We start from the raw sequence: 25,137 nt of genomic DNA on the forward strand, positions 1-25,137 counted from the left end.
AAGCAGAATTTAGCTTCAATGCACCACAAATCTTGAATAAAGCTTGAAAACAGCTGAAACAATGAATTCCTTTAAATCAAGGCAAAAACACAACTATTTACAATTGTTTCTGAATCTTAATCAAAGGTACATGTATCATTATATTTGATGTATATGATTTTAATTTTGATTTTACTTTGAATTTAATTTCTTTGTTTTTCTTTCTTAAGGTGAATGCACACCATGTTCTAAATTATTATGCAAATTGGATTTAACTGTTATAAAGATTACATTTTTGTTGTGCTATTAAATTTATAGATGGTATTGTGTGTCAGGGCTCTTTTAATCACTATAATTAATTTCGGATTAGTTTGTCTGGTGAGCTTAATTAAAGGAAATCTACTTAAGAAGGATGTTCCACATTATTAAGCAGGCCACAGCTTTCAAGCAATATGGGAAAGAGAAAGGATCTCTTTGCTGACCAAAATCATCAGATAGTGTAGTGCTATATGACAAGATATGAAAACATCAAATATTTTAACTGAAACTGAAGCATTATTGTACTGTGAAGAGATTTGTGGCTGATTTAGAACAAAGATGGGTTTGTATAGATAAAGGCAGAATGAGGAAGGTTTCTATTAGACAAATTCATCAAATTAAGAGAGCAGCTGTTAAAATGCCCTTACATAGCAGCAAGCAGTTACTTGAAGCTGGAACCACAAGGTGAAGGGTCCTCCAGAGGCTTGCAGTGCATGAACCTACTATTTGGCAGCTCCTAACCAGAGCTCACAAGCAGAACCGTGGCAGTGGGCCCAACTGTACATGAAGATTGATTTTCAAACAGATTAGTTCACTGATGACTGATGTGCAACCCTGGATAGTCCAGATGTTCGCAGTAGTGGATTGATGATGGATGGCCACCAAATTCCAAAACAGCTGTGACATCAACAAGGAGGTAGTGGAGGCTGAAATCATGTGGAGAGAGCTGGTCAGCCCCTTCAGAGTCCCTGAAGGCTTGAAAATGACCTCAGCAAAGTATATGGACTTTCTGACTGATCACTTTCTTTCATGGTTCAGAAAGAAGAGCCATACCTTCCATACCAAAATCATCTCCATGCATGACAATGCATCATCTTATGCTGCAAGGCCACTGTGTATAGGCATGAAAGGGGAAAAACTCATGGTGAGGTCACCATCCTCCTCTGATCTCTGACCTCAACCCTACTGAGAACCTTTGGAGTTTCCTCAAACAGAAGATCTAAGGGTGGGATGCAGTTGATATCAAAACAGCAACTCTGGGAAGGTATTCTGACATCCTGCAATGAAATTCAAGCAGAAACTATCCACAAGCTCACAAGTTCAATGAATGCAAGAATTGTGATGGTGATATCAAAGAAGGGGTCCTATGTGAACACGTAACTCAGTCTATTAAGAGGTTTTTGATTGAATTAGGTTTTGATTTTAGTACTTGTGATGCTGCACATTCAAATATTGATTAGTTCAGAGAACTGTTTGCAGTTCTTTATAATCCATAAAATGTTTAGAAAATCTGCTGTGCATATTAATTTGGAACAGTGCATTTTGAGTTTCTTTTTGAAAAAATACTGTTCTCCTTGGGAGCTTTGTTCAGTAAAATTTTATTTATACTGTAGTAGTTCTTGACTTGACAATCATACTGACCATCATTTCCATTGACCATTTAATAAAATCTGAGAAGATATCAATTACATAATAATTTGGAACACAGTGTATGTTACTTGTATGACTTCTTAGTTCTGTGTTTCTTTGATGTAAAGCACTTTCAACTGCCTTCCAGCTGAAATGTGCTATACAAATAAACTTGACTTGACAGCAGTTTTCAGATCTTGCCAAAGATTCTCTGTTGAATTTATGTCTAGACTTTGACCTTGCCACTCTAACATGAATGTTTTTTAAACCATTCCATTGTAGATCTGGCTTAATGTTTAGGGTCATTGTCTTGCTGGAAAATGAACCTCCGCACCAGCCTCAAGTCGTTTGCAGACTCCGGCAGGTTTTCTTCCAAGATTGACCTGTATTTGGCTCAATCCATCTTACAATCAAGAATGAAGAAAAGAAATGTTTGTCAGTGGGGAAGGTGTGTTCAGAGTGATGTGCAGTGTCCATTCTCCACCACAAGTAATGCTTTGCATTTTGCCAAAAGTTCAATTTTGGTCTCGTCTTATTGTTTTTGCTGTATCCCACCATGGCTTCTGGCAAATTGCAAATGGGACTTTTTTATGTTTAGGTGGATGGCCTTGTCTTGGTAGGTTCACAGCTGTGCCATTCTCTTTCCATTTCCAGATGATTCGTGGAACCTGTTTATAACCTAAGCCTGCTTTAAGCTTCTCCACAACTTTGTCCCTGAGTTGTCTGGTGTGTCCCTTGGACTTTGTGATGCTGTTTGCTTCCCAATATTCTCTTAACTAACCTTTGAGGCAGTCTTAGAGGAGTTGAACTTATACTGAGATTAGATTACACACAGGTGGACTATTTAGTCATTAGCAGTCATCAGGCAACTTCTGAAGGCAATTAGTCGCACTTAGGGAAAGGGGGCTGAAGATTTTGTACACTGCATTTTTCAGCCTTTATTTGCAGAAAATGTTTTGAATCATGTATAGTTTTGTTTCTACTCCACAACTATATGCCACTTTGTGTTTGTCTTTCCCATAAAATTCTGTAAAAATATGTTTGCGGTTGTAATGTCAGAAAATATGGAAAAGTTCAAGGGCTATGGATACTTTTGCAAACTACTGTACCTACAATAAGTAAGGCAAGTCCAATGAGAGAAACAAGGTCCAGCAATCAACAGCTATGCATTGACAGTTATCAAATACCATGCTGGAATGATAAGATGGAAAAGGGAGGAAACTCAGTCCACTGATATAAGAATTCAAATGCTACTGATGATGAATGGAAAATTGTGCCTCTCAAGGTTGTAGCACATTGGAGTAGCCCTGTTCTTTCATTGAGAATTTAACTTTTTAAACTTTCATTCCTGCCTTTCTGGGGGAAATATAGCTTTTGTTTGGACAAAAGTTCCTTCTTGTTTTGATACTGTGTATTTGGACTGATTTTTGTAAATATTTTTTATACTTTGCTATTTTGTTATGATGCATAATCATAACAACAGGGTGTTTTACAATAGCGAGCAAACAATACTACCAATGGACAAAAAGGCTTAGACTGAAACACAGCACAGAGGTGGTATTTATGGTGGCACACAAGCAGGTGCCTAGTACCGTAGCAATAGAGGCCAATCCACATAAGTGGATGACTTATTTTGGGCTGTCTAGCCCACAATAATAAATTTAGCTCTACATGGGATTGGGTGTCCATATGTTAGGTCATTATTTTATGACTTAGTGGTAGTGGAAGATTATGACATATTACAGGCTAGACCCAAGATGTTCAGTGTTTATTGTTGTGGTGTAAGTTTACAAAAGTTGGCAACTGTAGAGATTTACCATGGTGCTAAACATGGTGATTTAAAAGGAATAAATATTTTTCTGAGAAGAATTATGTCCACATATCATGTAAAAAGATAACTCTTTGTTTTGGAATCATTAGGGCCCAATCAGCCCCAATATTAAAGATGAATTAATAATGCATGCCATACAAAAGGTTAAAAGAGTGTGGAGGTGTGGGCAACAATGGTGCCTGTGGTCACTGAAACCCTTGGGGTAATGACCCTAAACTGGAAGAGTGGCTCAAACAATACATCATCAGACCTCTTGATACAGAGAAGCACACCTTTGGGAACTGTTAATATACTGTGAAGACCACTCACACTCCAAGGCCTGTGGTAGAGGACCCAAGCTTTTTTAAAATTTAATTTCCTTTTTAGGATCAATAAAGTATTTTTGAATTTGAAAGAAGGGATAACCACTCATGGAGTAATACAGAATTACAAATATAAATATAAAAAGCATTTATTTAAAAATATTTAAAGTGCCAAAAATATTATGATTACTTATGTTACTGTTAGCACAAAACTTTAGATTGATATTTTGTCATTATCTCAATGTCACTACTCTGCATACATGCAGATTGTCTAGGTAGTCTAATTTGTCTGTAGGCAGGTACATAAGACAACCTTTTTCTGCTGGTGTTGTCTGCCATTAGACAACAGTTTTGTTTTTATGATTTAAAGTGTTTTTAACACTTTATATCATAAAGTGATCTAGTGTATATATATATATATATATATATATATATATATATATGTGTTGAAATGTGCTATAGAAGTAAACTTAAATAATTGATTGAACAGAAATGATTAAAAGAAGTGACCTTCCTGATAAAAGATTAAACATTGCTGGTGAGAGATACCATCTTACTGTTGTTTCCTAATTAAAGAAAGATGTATGATAAACTATTTAACTTTGAAATATTGAATGAAAGTTACAAAATATAACTCAAATAAATTTGTTTTCTTGTTTCTGAAAAAAAATCTGACCTTGTGTGCTTCAGAAACAAAATGGATTTCTCCTTTTGTTGTACCCTCCTACTCTATCAACATGGTACAGTCCATCAAGGCCAGGTGCAAGCCATTAGTATTAATTGAACTTCTTTTGCGTGGAAGAAGAGGTAAGACTCATACAGAATCTCTTAAGACATTTAAGTACATATTGATTTGTAATTCTGAAGAATGTTGTAGGTTACTTGATGTTTGGATGCACCAAAGCATCTGATTTGCTTCAGTTTAGCTAGTTATCACCAACCATCTTAGTCAGTGTACCAGAGTTTAAAGGGAAGGTGGCTCACTCCAGAATTAGACAAAACTGTATTTGGACATTTTCTGTGCATCAGTGAGTGATATTCTTTCACAGGCACAAATTATCCTTTGTAATAATCATTACTATTAAGATAATGTTTTAATATTTGAAGGTTTTGAGAACCTGTCAATAGAAAGTCAATTATGTAATACTGTGTACTTCAGTACAGGTTTTTCATACAATAAAATCAAATCATATTGTGTACAGCAGAGGTGTCAAACTCAAGGTCTTGAGGGCTTGTATACAATAACTTTTAGATGTGTCTGTGATGCCACATGGCTGGATCAAATGAGGTGGTCATCAGCAGGTCATCAACTTGACTGCCCTTAGAAGCTAATTCAGTCATATAATTCAGGTGTTTTGGACCAGAGGAACATCTAAAAGTTGCAGTACACTGCCCTCGATGCCTGGAGTTTGACACTCCTGATGTACAGCATCATGTTGTTACTCAACAACAAATTACTCTGATCTTTGCAGGAGATGTCAGCAACAAGGTCTCAGAGAGCAAAAAGAAATCCCAAACATGATGCCAGCTATTATTCTCCTTGGGTGAAGATAAAGAGGATTTGATGTAAAATACATCAATTCATTTAAAAGGTGAGTTGTGACTTTTTTCGTACAGGATTCCAGAGTTTATTAAAGGATTGTTTTTGTTTACTTTTGTCTTGCTTTTGACTTTTAAACTATTTTTATACTGCACATTAGCATAGATCATATATATATATATATATATATATATATATATATATATATATATATATATATATATATATATATATATACATATATATATATATATATATGTATAAAGGAGGACTGTGTTTTGAAATTCCAAGTATAAAAGAATGAGTGACATTTAGAAGCACCACTCAGCTGACAAACAAATGTTCAAGTAACACAGAAAGACCTCAAATTAGATCAATTAACTGATTTTGAAAAATTTTAATAATCTCATTTGCTACTATTTGAAAGATATGCATTGTTTAAAGTTTATTCAACCTTACTCATTATGTTTACCTGCAGGTCGGGTGTGTTCAGCTGCCAGTGCTTTCAAAAGGAGATTTCCTTATTGAGTGCAGAGGGAAGTCATAAGTAGGAAGGAACAAGAAAACCGATTGAAAATTTACCATGATGCACTCCAGGCTTTTATGTTTGATTTCAAGTTCAATGGACAACAGCTTTGGTATGTGACTGTTTTAATGTTGTTTTTATTTTATATTTAATCAAAGTGATGTAAACATTTTCAGCTTCATCAGTAAAAGTAGTTTTAGTTGGAGGAGGAATATTCTTCTGACATGCAAACATCAAATATGCAAAATCATTTCCGTTGCATGGTATAATTATTCTTATAGCATACTTAATATTTTAGTGTTGATGCTGCCAGAGAACATGGATCATTGGGGAGGCTGGTAAATGATGAAGAGATGAACACAAACAACAAAATGAAAGTTACAAGGGTGGATGGAAGACGTCATCTCTGTTTGTTTGCACTCAAAGATATTGGTCCAGGGAAGAAATGACTTATAATTGTTGATTCTGACTGGCTATGGAGAAGAAGGGTACTAGTAAGCGTGAAAATACTATCACAAGTCATTCTACTAGCATTGAAAATATTTTTGAAGGAAATGTCAAGTTGTAGTACAGAGTTTCATTATAGTTGAAAACAAGAAGTGATTAGCAGAGTGCCTAAAAACCAGATTTTGGAGAAAGACTTAACCAGACCACTATTTCAACTTGTTCAGCGCTATCCAAAATGCTAGAAACTGTCATATGTAAATTAATATATTTTGACCTTATATTAATGAACATTTTATAGCAGGAGACATATTTTGCAGTGTCAATACATAAAATGTCTGTTTAACAATCAGCTGGACAGGTTCATTAAATAGGTGGATTTTATTTTTCTATGAACTCATTCAGTACACATCTCTTCATTTCAGATTTCCAAAGATGAATTGTGTCAGGCTGGTGATGTGGAAACATGCGGATCCTGTTCAACCAACCCTCCAGAGGTAATTTTGGTGTCCAACGACCAACATATTATCTAAAACTAAGTCATTGAAATGATATTAAGTACTGTTCAAACACACAGGTATTGTCTAGTACTTGATATGTAAAGCTGCATTAAAAGGGAGGACAGAGGTTTGAAATTACAAGTACAAAAGAATGAAAGTTACATGTAAGCAAACGCCCATACACAAGAGGTCCTGTGTAATACTCATCATGTAAGGTGCCAGAATAAGGAGGACATAGTTTTACAAGAATGAAAGTGACATGTAGAAACGCCTATATACACAGGTCCTGTGTAATACTCAAAATGTAAGGTCCCTGAATAAGGAGGACTGTTTTCTACATTGGGAACAAACTTGGATTCAATGAGTGTTCTTTACATTTCAGATTTCCAAAGATGAATTGTGTCAGGCTGGTGATGTGGAAACATGCAGATCCTGTTCAACCAACCCTCCAGAGGTAATTTTGGTGTCCAACGACCAACATATTTTCTAAAACTAAGTCATTGAAATGTTATTAAGTACTGTTCAAACACACAGGTATTGTCTAGAACTTGATATGTAAAGCTGCATTAAAAGGGAGGACAGAGGTTTGAAATTACAAGTACAAAAGAATGAAAGTTACATGTAAAAACGCCCATACACAAAGGTCCTGTGTAATACTCATCATGTAAGGTGCCAGAATAAGGAGGACATAGCTTTAAAATTACAAATACAGACGAATGAAAGTGACATGTAGAAACGCCTATACACACAGGTCCTGTGTAGTACTAAAAATGTAAGGTCCCTGAATAAGGAGGACTGTTTTCTACATTGGGAACAAACTCACATTCAATGAGTGTTCTTTACATTTCAGATTTCCAAAGATGAATTGTGTCAGGCTGGTGATGTGGAAACATGCGGATCCTGTTCAACCAACCCTCCAGAGGTAATTTTGGTGTCCAACAACCAACATATTTTCTAAAACTAAGTCATTGAAATGTTATTAAGTACTGTTCAAACACACAGGTATTGTCTAGAACTTGATATGTAAAGCTGCATTAAAAGGGAGGACAGAGGTTTGAAATTACAAGTACAAAAGAATGAAAGTTACATGTAAAAACGCCATACACAAAGGTCCTGTGTAATACTCATCATGTAAGGTGCCAGAATAAGGAGGACATAGCTTTAAAATTACAAATACAGACGAATGAAAGTGACATGTAGAAACGCCTATACACACAGGTCCTGTGTAATACTAAAATGTAAGGTCCCTGAATAAGGAGGACTGTTTTCTACATTGGGAACAAACTCACATTCAATGAGTGTTCTTTACATTTCAGATTTCCAAAGATGAATTGTGTCAGGCTGGTGATGTGGAAACATGCGGATCCTGTTCAACCAACCCTCCAGAGGTAATTTTGGTGTCCAACAACCAACATATTTTCTAAAACTAAGTCATTGAAATGTTATTAAGTACTGTTCAAACACACAGGTATTGTCTAGAACTTGATATGTAAAGCTGCATTAAAAGGGAGGACAGAGGTTTGAAATTACAAGTACAAAAGAATGAAAGTTACATGTAAAATCGCCCATACACAAAGGTCCTGTGTAATACTCATCATGTAAGGTGCCAGAATAAGGAGGACATAGTTTTGAAAGAATGAAAGTGACATGTAGAATCGCCAATACACGAGGTCCTGTGTAATACTCAAAATGTAAGGTCCCTGAATAAGGAGGACTGTTTTCTACATTGGGAACAAACTTGGATTCAATGAGTGTTCTTTACATTTCAGATTTCCAAAGATGAATTGTGTCAGGCTGGTGATGTGGAAACATGCGGATCCTGTTCAACCAACCCTCCTGAGGTACTATTGGTCTCCAAAGACCAACTTATTTTCTAAATAAAGTCATTAAAATGGTATTAACTACTGTTCAAACAAACAGGTCTTGTGTAATATTCATCATGTAAGATGCAGGTATATAGAGGACTGAGTTTTGAAGTTACAAAAAATTTAAAGTTACATGTAGAAGTGCACAGACACACAGGTCTTGTGTAATATTCAACATGTAATGTGCAGGAATATGGAGAACTGTTTTCTACATTGGGAAGAGACTCACCTTAAGCAAGTGTTCTTTACTTTTCAGTTGATTAACCCCATATTTTTTATATGTTCTTTTCAGCACAAAGTAAACACAGATGGTAAGGGGAAAGAGCTCAACAGAAAACTAAAACAGAAGGACATAGAGCCCCGAGAAAAGGAACACAAATAAAAATTCTGGTAAATCACCACACCTACACAAGTCTTGAAACACCAAGCTAGTTAAGCTCAAAAGCACAACTGAAGCATGGTCAAAAGTAATGATCTACACCACTGAAAGGCAATAGGGTGACCATGTTCTTCTTTATGCATGATATTTTGAGCAGACATTATCCAATATGTCATCTGGCTTAAATTACCACACACATACCATTTAACTGTGCCTTGTATTAAAATGATAAACTTTCACACAGCCAATGTTCAGATGCTAGAAAATCTAATTTGGTGATCAGTAATGGGACTGTTTATACTACTTTCTCTATCCCAATCTTAATCTGAAATACATTCACATATTTATATTTTTTTCAAAATATCAAAGCACCACAAAACTAATAAGCAAAGTAATCAGAGTATATCTTTAAATTTGGTTAATTTTAAGATATTAACCAAATTTAACATCTTAAATTTGATTAATCTCTGGTTTTAGGAAACCAGAGATCTCAATAAACGGCCCTTTGCTGATGCTGCACCTGTACAGAACCTGTATTTTGGTGGAGCCAGTGAGATGGTTCAGAGTGGGATCTCCTTCACTGGAAAGAAGACTAGGCACCAGGATTAGAAGGAGGAACAAGTCTTTTGGCTTTGGATGGTTCTTCACCAGCTGCTGAGGCCTGTTTGTCAAACAAATGCAATTTTAAATTATGAAAAAAAAAAAAAAATTCTAGAATTCCCTCAAATAATTAATCATACATACCAAGCAACCATACCAAGTGTTAACCTGTTTGGCATTTGCAGAAATTAATTTTCATCGATGCAACCTACATGCTCATTTCTGTAGCTTCTCCCACTAATGTATGTTCTTTATGAATGCTTATTTGAAAACAGGCATTACATAATTTATAACCAAGAAAAATTAACAATTGGAGTTGGTTTTCACTAATGAATTATTTCTTTTTTCTAGCATCTATGCAAAGTGCTAGGAGAGCAAAAAAGCATCCATGATCTCCCTGGAGATTGCTGCGGTCATGAGGCACTTTGGCGAACACATCAAGAAAGGACAACTGGCCACTATAATAGAATGCCAGCATTATCTTTTTGATTTAACAATAGACCCGTAATTCATTTAACTTTGCCATTCACAGATTTTCCTTTATGTTCATAAACAGAATTGTTGCTCTAGTTCTTAGTGAAGGTGCTGTAAATAAAGTCCACTTTCTGTGTAGCCATATTCCATATTTCCATGTTTGGACTTAATACATATATATTTCATGTTTGTGTATGCTGTGGTCCTGATAAATAAAATTGGCCCTGACAATTACTGTTGGTATCATGGGCGGAGCCAAGCACCTCATTATCGTCTGTCCTTCTAATACAGCATTGCATCAGGTTCTTGTATTTTGAGTTCTGATGTGTGTATTGAAGTTTTCAAGTGAGATCTATGTTGTGTAGCTCAAACAAGATTTTTGACAACTTACTACGTCTTTCTAGCACAAGTGGAAAGGGGTGACTGTTTAGTGTTGCAAAAAACTGGTTTGAAAAAATTGTCCCTCTAAACCACCAAAACCCGTATGTGTGTGTGTGTGTGTGTGTGTGTGTGAAACCTTAGCAGTGCAGTGGCTCAAATGTCTGAAAGTGCAGCAGCAGCACAGACCAAGGGACATATGGTTTACCCATCACTTCATTACTCATCACATTTTTGTATTTGTCACTCAAATAGACTCACATCACATCACAGATTTTACACAACTGTGATACGCAGAGGACCCAAAAAATTTACTTAGGTAAGACTACAACTACTTTGACATATTTTTACTCAAGTAAAAGTAAAAAGTAGCCATCCATGAAATTACTCAAGTAAGAGTAAAAAAGTATTTGGTAAAAAGTAATGAATAACTGATGAAAGTATCAATCATTTAATATTTAAACATTACATCATCAGACAGACCAAAATATGAAGTCAAATGGAAATTTTGGTATTTTAAAAAGGACAAAAATAATAAAATCAGGGAAAAGAAAATGTCATTAATTTCAAATGGTGTCTTGAAATGATTTCCCTTTTCACAAAACTCTTCAATACATCTTCTGCTCATTCTGCAAACTTTACAGTGTTAATAGAGAATATATTAATCTGTGGTGTCCAGACTTTTTACCAAAATTATAAAACTGAATGTGTTTGCAGTAAAAATCTTAGAAAACAAAAAGTATTTTGTATTTTTATTAAAAGATCAGAATAAGGTCAATATTTTCCTAAAAATTCATACTTAACCCAGTTAGGTTAAAGTAAAGCTATTTTTGTTTATTATTGTACTCTATAAACAAATAAGATTAAAGAAAAAAGTATGTCTAATAAAAAAAAAAGAGAAAAACTTTATGTTTATCCAAACGTTTTTATTTAAAGAACATTTATTTATTTATGTGAATCATAAAAAAATCAATATGTATCAACTGCTTTTGCTGGCAGGGCAAATTTCTTGCACTTTGGAGAGCTTGACTCAACATTTCATGTAATGAATCCATATTAACATGCAGGCTTACCTGCAGTGTGTCTGGCAGATGTGTTTCAGAGAGTCCAGGTGTGTGGCTGCCAGCTCAGGGGACGCTTCTCCACAGTGACTCCCTGCAATGGAAAGTGTTCAAATGAAAGTCTGACATTCTAGATTTAACATTTGAGCACATGGTAAGTGATTTGCACTAAATCAACACTGAACATGTTACTTTGAAAATGATGCTGGTTTATATATATATGAGAGAAGTGTGCTGTGCGTTACCCCACTGCTGTTGAAGTGCATTGAGGTTTTCCAACACTCTCTGGTGGTAAAGTTGCTCTAGTTGGATAAACAACAACCCTCGCTGGTCTGAGAAGCTAAAGTCAAGAATTAAACACACATGAACCAAAAACAGAATGACCTGCTACATCCTTCCATGATAAAAAATCTGACATAAAGCTTGAATTAACATTAATTCTTTGTATTTTGGTTGTAATAATCCAGACTTTATTGTGCTTATTGTTTTCAATTGCTTCCTTTTTTCCATGTAGCTGGTACCCTGCTGCCTGTAGAGGAATACCAACAACACAAACAAGATAACCTAAAGAGAATTCAGGAGAAACTAGAGCTGCACGATGTTAAGAAATCACATAACAGTGGCGCGATTATGGAAGATTGACCTTTAGCACGTGACATCACGCTCTCCAGGACACCGCCCGCTCCGCCATGACGGACGTCAAAACAACTTATGCACTCCTGTAAAGCCTGGCATAATATTGCTTTGATTTAGTTGATTTCACTTTAAAAATGATCACAGGGATGCTGCGAGGTCGGCTGCACAAACAGACAAGGATAGAAATCAAACTTGTCATTTTATTGCAATGAGGAAATATGGCGGCGACGGATAGCAGCTGTCAATCCTGAGAGCCAGCCCTCGGTTTAACAATCGCGGATTTCCAGCGAACACTTTTTATAAGGCAAAAACAATAATGTTCATAAACCTTATAAGTAAGTATGATTAGAAAGATATCGCATTATGGAAAAGGTACGTGTCTAAACATTGGTAACTATGGAAACAACGCCCCACCGTTATGTAGCCTAGCATATGTGGAGAAAACTGGTTAGCATCTCGTCTTTTGTACGTTTTTAAGAGTTCTTCTGTGTAAAGGGAAACACCGTTTATGACTCGTGTGAAATCGGTTAAAGTCGGTAATTTGATCAACACATCAGCAGGGAGGACGCATGGGTCGGTTTCTAAGCTAGCTGTTTCCAACTTTTGCAAATACTGTCGTCAACACATAACGAAAACCTCTGCAGCGTGTGAGAGGCTGCAGAGTAGTTTTAAGTCGTACAGCGGGGTGACCGGGTGTGAGGAAGAAGAAACACAAAGGCAGGAGAACAGATGACGGGGCCTGAAGTCTCATGTTTATGGATATGAGCAGCCAAAGCACAAGCCTTCTTTGACACAGCTCAATGCTTTCTCTCACTAACTTACGCTCTGACTATTGCAGCTAAGCTTGGATAAGCTTTTCTCTCATGCATTCATGTGTTCACACCCACTGGCTTTCCCTCTGATTACGGTAAACGCTGTGAATACACTTCTTCCATCATTCTTTCCTGTCATTAAATGTTATTCTTTCTTAGCCTTCGAGCATCATGTATATTGTAGAATTAGGCTTTATAGAGCCGAACAATAAATTGTCCCAGAAATTATTGAGATAAGTGATAATATTGTCATTTTCAACTAATATAATAATAATAATAATAATAATAATAATAATAATAATAATAATAATAATAATAATAATAATAATAATAATAATTAATGGCTTATTAATGCAAATATGACCAGTCAAAGAAAAAATATATATATTTTAAAGAATATTTAACACTAGAACTAGAAAACATTTCCATATCCAAAATAAATAAACAGAAACCAAATCAAAAATAATTAAAACTGATCATAAAGTCACAGTAACCAAAACTGCGTCTTAGAAACAGCAGTCTTTGAGCTTAGACAGGGAAAACAGGTAAAACAGGTAAAAGTGGCAGATAGTGGAAACTGGCTGCATACAGGGTGTTAAAATGTGTGCAGTATTTTTCAAAAATGGCAGCTATTCAGCAATATTAAAATGAAGCATCTCTTTAAAGATTGTTGTCCAATTTATCATGTGATTAATTGATTTATTGCTTATTGTGACAGGTTTACCCATAACTTAAATAAATAGCAACAAAATTATTATTCTGCTCATTTTTTATCTGGTATAGTAATACTGAAATACTTAAATGAATACAGTAAAACAAAAGCATGTACACATTACAAGGATACAGTCTTTCTGAAGGACGAAGGCCTCAGCGATCTGAAGGGAAAGAGAGGTCAAAGTTTAAAAATGTTTTTATCTGATCAGCCGTCACAGAGACCAGAACACATTTTCACAAAAGACCACCGACGTGGAAAAACGTCAAGAGGTAAAAACAGAGACAAAGAAAGGCAGTGAGATACAAGATAAGAGCACTACAGAAAACTGAGCTAACTACTATCTAAGAAATAAAAATCACGATGTAGCAGGAACAGCGTTATTTTGTTTTCCAGAGAATGAATTGTAAATAAGACGGATGAATAATTACAGAGAAAAACGAGAGACCGTGTAATACTCTGTACCTCTTTTCAGCGAGCAGGGCGTTCATGTCGCCCAGCTGATCTCAGAACAAGAGCAGCGTGTGTGAGAGCGAAGAGCGAGGAAGAGGAGGAGGAGGAAGCATACGGCTATCGCATGTCAAATGAAGTGAGGGCGGTGACAACTGCTTGGCTTTTTAGGTAGCCTACTAGGACCAGAAACTGCTTCAGGCTGCTTTCTGTTCTGCCTGGTTAGTTTTTTTAAAGCATTTAAATTCAGTTCATACCACATTAATAAACTGCTGCATCTAAATCCCACAGTTTGAGTTTTTTGACAGCGGTAAAATGAAAACTTTTTTAGTATATGGGATGATGCATACGTACAATTCCAGCTAAAAGGGAGAAAGTTTACAGCCAACTTATTGTGTGTTTGTAGTTATATCATGATGCAGATCTAAAACCTGACTGAATGATAACTGTTTAAGTTGGTTAAGAATAATCCAAAAATGTGTGTCAACTGATTAGTTGCACAACTAAACTAAAATAACAGCATGCACAAATAATAAGAATATCAATTAGAGTAGAATTTTACATTCTTCAGGAACAAAAAGCATTAATTAAACTTATTTTTTTAATTCTCAGTGACCAAATGACGTCGCAGCCAGGATGTGACAACAAGCTCAACTCAAACGTTGTGCTGCCTTCTTGTCAGGTGTCTTCCTCCATTGCGCCGAGGCTCTTATTTAATCTGAAAGCCAGTGCAGGTCAGGTGTTCGCTGTCAAACTGACAAACATTAACCTGCCTCAGAACATACGAGTTCATTCACGCAGCTCCGCGAGCGACAGTGAAACTAACACAGAGAACCTGAGGGTGAGCACCAAGTCTGAGTTTTAATGAAGTGTGCATCTGGCTCCTGAACATGCCAGCAGAAACACCCTGGCCTCAGGGTGCAAAGTGCCGCCCTGAGGTCGACTGGATGCTTTCACCTTTAAATGCTCGTGTGAAAGCATCGGTTTGAATAGATGAGGCTGGCAGAAAGCCAGCATAACACCCTGGAAAGACGCCTTTAAATGGGAAATGCCCGCCAGGCGTGATGGGAATGCCCAGTTCAAAGTGTCTAAAGGCCACCTAATACGCTTCCTTCAATAAGTTACTAGAGATCCACGGGCTTTGCAAAACATGCTCATTACCTTTTTCACACAAAATCATTCTTGGATAATGAGATTTCAGTCTGCTCAGTACTGCCTATTCTGAGATCCTTTCAGAAGGAGCTCATTTTAGGGCCTCTGTCACTTTAAATCCAAAGAAGCAGCTGCTGGCCATGCCCCAAATTCAAAAAAATAGCTGCAAACAGATGCGTATTTATACAACCGTACATCTTTGAAAAGCAGAAGTGAAGCCTCCTGCTCAACCAAAAAGAATGCAGCAAGTAGTTTCTGGATGAGAAGTTCACAACAAAACATTTGTCTTTTCCAGGAGCCATTGTACAGGGCATGCAGCGGTAAAACCAGCTGACCAAACATGCTGGAGCTCAGCTTGTGTTGCTAAGCAACGGGGCTGGGCTAGGTAATGGCGCAATGCCCATCGAAAGTAACTTACCAATCTGGAGGTTTTTAAAACGTCTCATCTTCCAGTCACCAAAAAACATCAACATATTGCCATAAAAATGTCTGGGTGTTTTTTAAGAGTTTGGGTCGTTTCTCAGATGCAGCTGAGGCGCAAATGGAGGCATAAAAAACGTGCTACATATGAATTTTGCAAAATAGGTCACAATTAACATAGAGCAGATGAAAGACAAAAGATTACCTGGTGAAGGTACTGAGGAAGGTGGGCATCATCATCTCTTTCTGCCATCTGTTCCAGAGACGCCAGGAGAGTTGGGCTTAAAGCAGACCCTGTTGACGAGGTCGAGACTGAAGAATAATCAGCGAGTGGACTGGAGGTAAACTGTTCCTGATTTGAGGACATGGCTGTGGTATGACTCCCTGTGGTGAAGGCATAGGGCTCTCTGTTGGTGACCGGTCCAGTACTTGAGCTGCTGGTCACTCCAGTCAAAGCAGGCCCACAGTTGGAGACGGGATCCTTGGAAGAGGTAAGCTGTTCTGGACAGGAGTCTTTTAATGTTGCATCAAAGGCGACTGTGTTGCATCTGGTCCCAGAAGAGCCGTCAAGCTGAGTGTCTGAGGTTAAACCCACCGACTCTGTGGAAAATGTAGCCGCTTGACTGCAGATGGCCGACTCTCCTACGGCTGAGTCCAACCCAGAGCTGGTGGAACAGGAAACGACTTCCTCTCCACTTTGACTCAGTTCCAGTGAATTAATGGGATGTAAAGTTTCTGGACTGATGACTGGGATGACAGGGGATGCAGGTTCTGGACTAGTCCCGGGACTGAAGGGAAATGGGGTTTCCAACAGACTGCCTGCAGAGGAAAACACAGGTAGACGTCACCACAGAAGACACAGATACAAGAAACTAGAGCTTAACACGGTCAAAGCAGGAAGCAGAGAGAATACAACAACTAAACGCAACAAAAACATTACAAAGGCAACCAATATTGAACCTTTAAAGTGGAATGGTTAACAAAAATGTTGTTAGTTATTGTACTTTAGATAGAAGGAATAAAAAATTAACATTTGTGTAGAGCCCAGCACCACAGTAAAGGTGTTGTCAAGGTTCAATGTTATGATTATAATGAGATCAGTGCTGATTTACCTACATATGTGCTTAAGAGTGTTAGCAAAGAAAGATTAATTTTAAGAGACAGGCACTTTTGTTTTAATTAATTGCATGAATCAAAATAAGGTTGATAAATTAAATTTTCTCGTCTCTCTCTTGCTTTCTCCAAAGACTGGATGACAAAAGTCTTCAATCTGGTGCTTTGTGTCAATGGATCCATTTTATTTTTTCAGGCGTTTTATTTATTTATTTTCCAGAATTAAACGTTTGTTAGAAATTAAAGTTTATTGATCTTTGACAGGGTGTGCTTGCATTATTAAACTGATGCATTTTATTACGTCACTTGAAAACGTTCTCAAAACAACAATATTTTCATTGATCAAAAAACTTCTGGGTCAACTTATCATCCAGCAAAATGTGTTATAGGCCTTATTGTGTTTCCGTTACAGTCAGAAGACGTACATTTCCTCTAACTTCACATACCCAATGCAAAAATTAACTCCTGAAAAGCCAAGGTTTCCTTATTGTCTTCAGTAAATGGGTACTATCTTTAAAAACTTGCCGTGTTGATTCCTATTCTTGTTTTCTGCCCTCTGCTGGAGGATGTCAGTACTACAGGTTTCATACATTTTGGTACTATTTTTGGAGTTTAGACCCAACTAATTAACTTTAATTATAGCACTGAGCCAGAAGTATACCCGACATATTATTTAAAACAAAATTTTACTGCTTTTGTTTTTAGACCATACAACGTCTCCTGCTTTTAGTTTTTGTTTAACATATTCCGCCTCTAATTTATTGCTTGTTGACAGAGTCAAGTGCAGATCATCGGGGATGTGTGGTTGATAGGAGCATATTGTACATATAGTGCACTGCACCACATGTAATAGAGTCCAATGAACTTCTGCACCTTACTTTCTTTCCTCAACAGAATAAGCTGCCAAATCTACTGTTTAGATAATAATAAGTAGATTAACAGTTTTATATCGTGCATTCTCGTTTGGTTTCTCTGTGTTGTATGTATTATAGATTATTAATCGCGCCACATAACATGCAGAAAGAATATAGGTTGAGATTTGAACCCTGAACCTGCTTGCTGCAAGAAAGCAGTGTCCAAGTTGCACTTTCAAAAAAGCACATTTTATGAAGTACTGAATGGTGACAGATATTTTAAAATAGTATTATAGAAAAACTGCTCAGTTTTTGTTAATAAATGTTGAAGTTGTAGGTGTACAAGCACATTTTGTCAGTTGCTTTTTCTAAAGATTTCCTGATTTAATGTACTTTAAATACCAAAATAAAAGCTGCAATGCATTCAGTGTAATTTAGGTGTGAATTATTTCAGTAGTTGAATATATTTAATGAATTATTCAATATAATAATGAAAAATATTAATATTAAGATATTTTGTCAAAGGTTAATGAAGCTCACCCTAATTTACTCCTAAACCAGTTTTATCCAGATGTGACTGACACCCTGGTGAAGCTAATACTGGTGAGCCACTTAGTGTCAGGTTTTAAGGTTAAACATAACTCCTCCTGCAGTTCTTTAATGTAAAAACACAAAAACTCACTGGGTTATGACGGCTTTGCTCTGGTGAGTGATTGCCACTGCGTCTCAGAATGTGTAAATGTGCAGAGCTCCCCACAGCAGCAGATATGTGGGAGTGTCAGATAGCATGAGGGAATGCAGAAGGAATCCTGCATGTTCAAAGCTGAAGTAATGTTTCAGGTTTTATTTTTCTTTACATGATTTCAAAGCTATTTCTGCAAAACCTTTTTCTTACACTTTCAACCTGCTGCTTCCCATTTTATGATTTATTAACCATCTGCTGGTTTGTGTTTTCTACTTGTATCAATAATTGCTTGTCTGTAACGATTACACTGGGTTACAAAAAATATTTTTTGGAAGTTGTCTGGGGTTTTTTTTTCAACTGAATTAGGACAATTGTGCACTGCTGAATCCAAAAATAACATATTTTCTCATTCTGGTCAGGTTTTCTTCTAATTTGATTTATAGAAATCAGATATTTTGACTAAATCGATTACATTTTTGTGACATCAGTTCATTTTTTTCAGTTTTAGAGGACAAAATTTGTTTTCTAACAGAGTGCAGGGTTTCCTCCAGAAAACCTTCTACGTCCGATGCTGAGGGCGTTAGGGTGGTCAGCCAGCCGGACGCCATGTATTTGAGTTTAAAAGTGCTTAAAATTAGCAGGAACTTTGATATTATCACTTGATAGTTGTGTGCTATTGGTAAATTAATACCTAAACACCAACTATAAAAAAGGTAATAAATAAATAAATAAACAATGCTAAGAGAGGTTGGGGACACAAGTAAAGTCTGGTGACCCGCCAGGCTTATAATACACTGTGGCAAACCCTGGAGTGTATTAATTAAATGTTACAAACTTGGATTAATGTAAATTGAAAACCCCCAGACAATTTTTTGGCTGTTGACCATTGTTATTTAAAAAACTTAAAAAGACGCAGATAGATTCAAAACAACGATCAGCATGAATGTTTGCGCAGTACCTGTCTCCGAATAAGAGGAATCAGTCATCAAATTGTCTGGAGATTGGCAGCATATCAAAGAACTTGACGCCTCAGATTCCTCCTCCTCTTCTTCCTTCATCACTTCATCCACATCTTCCTCCTCGTCCACGTCTCTGCTTCCTAGTGAGTATCCCCCTACCCCCGTTTCCTCCGCCTTCTCATTGTTGTCCAGAGAGTGTTTCTGGACGAGGCTGCATGTTCCTCCTTCATCGATTTGGGGAAGAGGGAGCGTTTGTGCCAGCGTCTCATTGAGGTTTTGCGTTTGGGCGGTGAGGGCCTCCGAGTTTGACAAGTTGTCACAGAGATCAAAGCCGTCAACGTGAACTTGTGACATCGCGTTGCCCTCCATCTCAAACAGACCTGAGGAGAAAAAGATTGAATCAGCTGGGTTACAGGAAAGAATAGAAATACATTTAAAGAAGAAAGAAGTCTGATTTGACAGAAAGAAAGGGACTCATTTTTCTTTATACATTATTTAAAGACCGTCTGTTGCAACTTGAGACAACAGCAACCACAGCATCGCTAAAATGGTGCCAAAACAACCTCCCCTGTTCTCAGCTGCTATTTTCTCTCTAGATCACATATAATTACTACTCTACAATGGTTCTGAGCTTTTATTCAACCATATATCTTGTAAGGAGAAGTAAAAAGTAACCACCATGATCCATTGGCTTCTGCAGTGAGGACCAATGACCGCAGTCAGGGAAGCCTCTCTTCAGGCCTGCAGAGACGACAAAAACAAGACTAAACAACCCGACTTCAACATGGCCGACAGGGTTTGAGTCGATTTAGACGGAAAAGAGGGAAAACAGCATGTGGAACAAGTATTGCATCATTCCCACGCTGTCCTTAGAGCCAGAAGAGATTATCAACATGAAGTTACAGTCCAACTCTTTTCTTTTGTCTTAAACCTGCATGACTGCAGCTTTCTTCCAGCTGATTATAACTTTCAACTGGTGAAGATCAGTTTTTACTGTCAAACATACACTCTGCAGCACAAGAAAAACAATTACGCTCAGATGAATCACACACTGCAAAACACTAAATCTTACCAAGTATTTTAGTCTAATTTCAAATGCAAATATCTTAGTACATTTTAAATAAGACAAAACTAACTTACAAGTAATTCTTCACCAATTTCTAAGAGCTTATGTTAAGTAAATAATTTCCTAATATGTATGAAAAAGTGGTAGCTGTAAGTGAAATAACCTGGCAGCGAAACTAGTACTTTTTCATCAATATTAAGGAATTATTTACTTAAAACAAACTCATATTTCTTGCTGACAACTTGCAAGTTAGTTTTGTCTTATTTCATGTGTGGTAAATTATCATTATTTTCTTTTTTGTACTGTAAGCAACTTTTGTTTTTAAGACAAGGGAAATAAAAATTTTAGCTTTTTTGTTCTGTCAGTTTTTACATTTACTGGACATTAAATTATGAAACATTTTTCTCAAGTTTAATTCAATTCAATTCAGCAGTGTGGAAAAAATTCACATTTTAGGGAACATTATGCTTAACTTTAACCAATTCAGTTTAAAATATATAAATTAATAAAACTTAATAACCCAAAATGGATTATGACTGTTAATTATGATTAAAAATTTTAAAAACAAAGATTTGACTGGTTAAATACCAATAAAGAACATGATTTTAAAATAATTAAATCTAATGGAAAAAGGAATCGGACTCAACCATATTTTCATTAAAAATGTTTTTCATCTTCTCATTCATCCAGAAATAGAAAATGATTTATTATATTTTCTGGACTACACCACAATCCTGGAAACTCTATGGGGAAATGTTCCTTAGTTGAAAATCTGGAATAAATAAATAAATAAACCTGGATTACACAAAATCAAGAAAATTCTGAACATCTACTTCAGGAGACCGTCTTAGAAAATCACTGTGTTCAGTCAGAGGCTTCTTCAAATTCACTGTAACATAGACTGCTACAGGAGATCTGTGCTGCATCTATCATCAACCACAATAAATGAAGAATTTGACAACATTTAATTTCCCTTTGTGATCAATAAAAGTATTTTGAATTGAATACAAGTTAGCGAACAGGTAAATCAGTATTATGCAATAGCACAGTTTTTTTCATCACTTTTACTGCCTTGCTTCTGTTTACAGTTGACTCAGCAACAGTCGAGACTGGCACAACCAGATTAACCACTTTAAGCTTTCACCAACCCCTAGAGCTGCCTTTCAGCAACTGGTCCAAACCCAGACTGCAGACTGGTACTGCTGAGGCCATCTCTTAAAAATCAACTTTTAGATAAAGACATAAATTAAAATCACGTTTAGGAGGAGGCTCAACATGAAAACAATCCACAATCTCACCCAACACACAGATCCAGGTTAATTACAGCCGATCTCAGAGGAACAGAGCTGGCCCAGTTTTCTGCAGCTTATTCCATCTACAGGGAGCTGAGCGCACATAACGCGCGCTGTGACCACCTATGTTTCATAAGCAGATTATATTTTAACAAGAGACAACACCCTAGGAATGAAACGACTGTTTGCTTTTCCTCACCTTTTAAAAGAAACGGACAAACTTAACATGGCTCCAGTCTGTGAATGATCCAACAAACATACCGAGACAAACAACTCTGACATTTAAGTCTTACCCTCCAGCAACCTCAAGATCACAATCACAGAGGCTATTCTGACCCATTTTAGGAGTTTCTCTGTTACGCAGGATCTGATCGTCAAACGATCCTCTCCCACAGAGACATCTGTCTCCAAACATCCATCCGCTCTTCTTTATAATCAGTGTCCTCACCCAACAGGGGGCCATGAATAATACACGACACAAGAGGACACAAGCAGACAGTGGCTTTCAGCCAAATGGACAAACACGGAGGTAAAAGAGGATAAATATCCCAATCTGATGCTAAACCTAACCTAATAAAAACTAAATTAACATGTAACATTAACTTGGTGGAGAGGGTGTACCACCAGGAGAAACAGAAAAACATGAATTTAGGAAAGCAAAAAAAAAGTCTGATGAATTACATTTAAATATTCTTAAAATTAGGTAAGTTAGCTAAACTTTCAAAATATATTCATGTCAAAAGTTTTGTCATTTGCAAGAGCTTAACTCACATTTTAAAATGATACAGTGCTCATAAGTTAAAGACTAAGAGGAGGAGAGTTTTTTTAAACTATGGATACATTAGCAGTAGCTAAAAAAAGAGAATATGCTGAAATATCAATTTAGCTGATTTTTAGCAGAGGTACTTGGTACCAAGGGCTGCGCAATGTATTTTCATCACCTTGTCACTAGTTGTGTTTCCATTGACAATAATTGTGCAAATTGGGATTTTGAAAATAAATGTGCTTAACAGAAAAACAGCAATTTTTTATTTTATTTTATTTATTTTTTTGTATGAAAAAAGTTTTAGTGCTAGGATGAAGTTAGTATAATTTACAAAACTGCAATGGAAACATTTTTTTTTTTATCATAATGTTACTACTGGCAGAAATGACAAAGATGGTGACGCAGCATGTTTTTGATGACTTACTGCATTAACAAACGTATTCAAATGTAATTTTAATTGTATCTTTTATTTAATGGAAACGCCACAATTGAATTAGTGGAATATAAACAAAGTTTTGTGCACATTCATAATGGAAGCACAACCATGGGTAATATCCATATTGCAAAGAACTGCCCAGACTGTAATGAGTATTGGCTAATTTTTTAGCTTCCATGCATTAAAGATCTGTGTGCTATTAATATATTTTGTTAACATTTGTTGTTGAATGCAGAATAAAAATGTTTTACAAGAGAAAGAGGCAGCAATTTATTTAAAAAAAAATACAACTTAGCCCAAAAATCTTTGTTATAAAACCTTATTGAGTTGGAAATAATGGATAAATTGTGTTCTAGTAGCTGGATAAACTACTCACAATCAACCAAAAGCAGGAATGTATAAAAGATTTAATTATTTTTTGCATGTCATATTGTCATAGTAACTTTCACCAATATTATTGCATATTTTCCTAATACTGTACTGCTATTATTAACATAACTAATAAAACTTTTGTTAAGTCTGTTGGTTTTGGTGTCCCACCAACATCTGGCGCCCTTTACAAAACCCTCTGGGTGCGCCCCTGGCATTTTGCCTCCACTCAGCGAAATCTTCTAGGTTGCTATAAAAGCCCTAAACTCTGCAGTTGAACTATCCCAATCAGTTGGGTGGAGCTCTGATGTTGGCTACAGTTCAGATCTTCTAAACCACAGTAATGAATAACAGAACAGCTCAAACCCTATGTCCATATTTTACATTCAGCGTAAATCCAAAAACAGCATGCAGACAAAATAAGATGTCAGTTCTACAGAATGAGATTTATTATTTAGTAAATAAAACCGCATAGCTGTCCGCAGGCAGTTTATGAAGCCAGGATTGACTGACAGCTGAGCTTTCAATTAACATGTTGCATTTGTGATCTGTCAGTTGCGAACGTCGCTTTTGAAACACGAAGCAGAAATAATAAACGAGGTTTGCGCTGCTTCACCAAAAAGACGGAAAACCTCTGAGAGGAACTAGAAACCAATACTTAATTTTAACCCATTTAATGTCGAATCGCTACAGTGAAATGTCTTGTCTTGACGTCAGTGGATGTTGCTACCAGGCTAACATTAGCTAGCGCCCAGCCAAACAGGAGACACATCTGGCCACCTTTAGGAACCCACACAGTCATTTTCTTTACACTTCCACGCGCTAGCTGTAGTGCCACTGCTACAACGGAATAAACGTTACGACGCAGCGCGTTCAGGACGGACTTACGGCCGAAGAGAGAGGCTGAAGGACGGAGAGCTCAGCATCAGACACCTTGCCGAGGATGTTGTTGTTGTACGGAGTGTAATGCAAGCGCTACCCGCAGTCAGTCAGACAGCCAGGGGTCGTTGCTGCCGCTCTCCCCGGGCCCGGGCTGAGTGTGTCAGCTACACCGACCACGAGCTTTAGCGCCATCTATCGTCCCTCTACCGTCCATGTTTTACTTTGTATTCAGCGTGACACACCAACAGAAAGCAGCACAAAAATGTGAAGGGTGCGACGGTGTGTTTAGGGCAGTGTTTCCCAACCCTGGTCCTCAAGGCACACTGCCCTGCATGTTTTAGGTATTTCCTTGCTTCAGTGCAGCTGATTTCAATTGATGACTGATTAACAGGCGTTTGTTGAACTGCAATCAGTTGAATCAGGCACATTAAAGCAGGGAAACCTCTAAAACATGTAGGACAGTGTGCCTTGAGGACCAGGATTGGGAAACACTGGTTTAGGGTCATTGCATAGAGAAAAAAATGGTAAATTTCCGTCCAAAACGCTCAGAAACTCTCTAGAAAAATCGAGGATTTTTTTTGTTTGTTTGTTTCAAAAGTTGAAATTTTGCTCAAAAAAAGAAAAGAAAAAAGCCTCAGGCATTTTTAGATTAATCTCAGAAAATTTATAGAGAAAACAAGAGATTTTTTAAGTCTGATAAGTCAAAGATTTGCCAGGAAAAAAAATCTAACTTTCAGTTTAATCTCTGAAATTTTCAAGAAAAAGTAAAAAAAAAATTGCTAGAAACTCATACATTTTAAATTTAATCTCCAGACGTTTCTAGAAAAAAGAAATAATTTTTTGAGTTTCAATTAAGATTTTAAATGTTGCTAGAAAAGAACTCAGGCATTCTGAGATTAATTTCAGCAATTTTTTTGGTTTTTGAAAAGCCAAAAAAGGATTAGGGCAACCGAAAAAAAAAAAAAAAAAAATCTGAGATTAAAATC

The 25,137-nt window shown here is 36.6% G+C and overlaps 1 protein-coding gene across 2 annotated transcripts in view; it reads right to left on the bottom strand.

The window, feature by feature from the left end:
• The window catches only part of cnsta (consortin, connexin sorting protein a), a 32,848-nt gene extending 8,403 nt beyond the window's left edge, over nucleotides 1–24,445 (bottom strand). The window contains exons 1-7 of one of the 2 annotated variants that reach the window (XM_044096144.1): nucleotides 24,158–24,445; nucleotides 20,019–20,081; nucleotides 19,340–19,720; nucleotides 15,935–16,548; nucleotides 13,840–13,870; nucleotides 11,793–11,879; nucleotides 11,560–11,641 (exon numbers count right to left, since the gene is read on the bottom strand). In XM_044096144.1, coding sequence (XP_043952079.1) covers nucleotides 11,560–11,641; nucleotides 11,793–11,879; nucleotides 13,840–13,870; nucleotides 15,935–16,548; nucleotides 19,340–19,720; nucleotides 20,019–20,028 — 1,205 coding nt within the window. In that variant the 5' untranslated portion in view covers nucleotides 20,029–20,081; nucleotides 24,158–24,445. The remainder of the gene's footprint in view (nucleotides 1–11,559; nucleotides 11,642–11,792; nucleotides 11,880–13,839; nucleotides 13,871–15,934; nucleotides 16,549–19,339; nucleotides 19,721–20,018; nucleotides 20,082–24,157) is intronic. The other variant, XM_044096153.1, reaches the window with a different exon arrangement.
• Nucleotides 24,446–25,137: the final 692 nt, after the last annotated feature.

Source organism: Gambusia affinis, linkage group LG02, assembly GCF_019740435.1.
Source record: "Gambusia affinis linkage group LG02, SWU_Gaff_1.0, whole genome shotgun sequence".
Lineage (NCBI taxonomy): Eukaryota > Metazoa > Chordata > Actinopteri > Cyprinodontiformes > Poeciliidae > Gambusia > Gambusia affinis.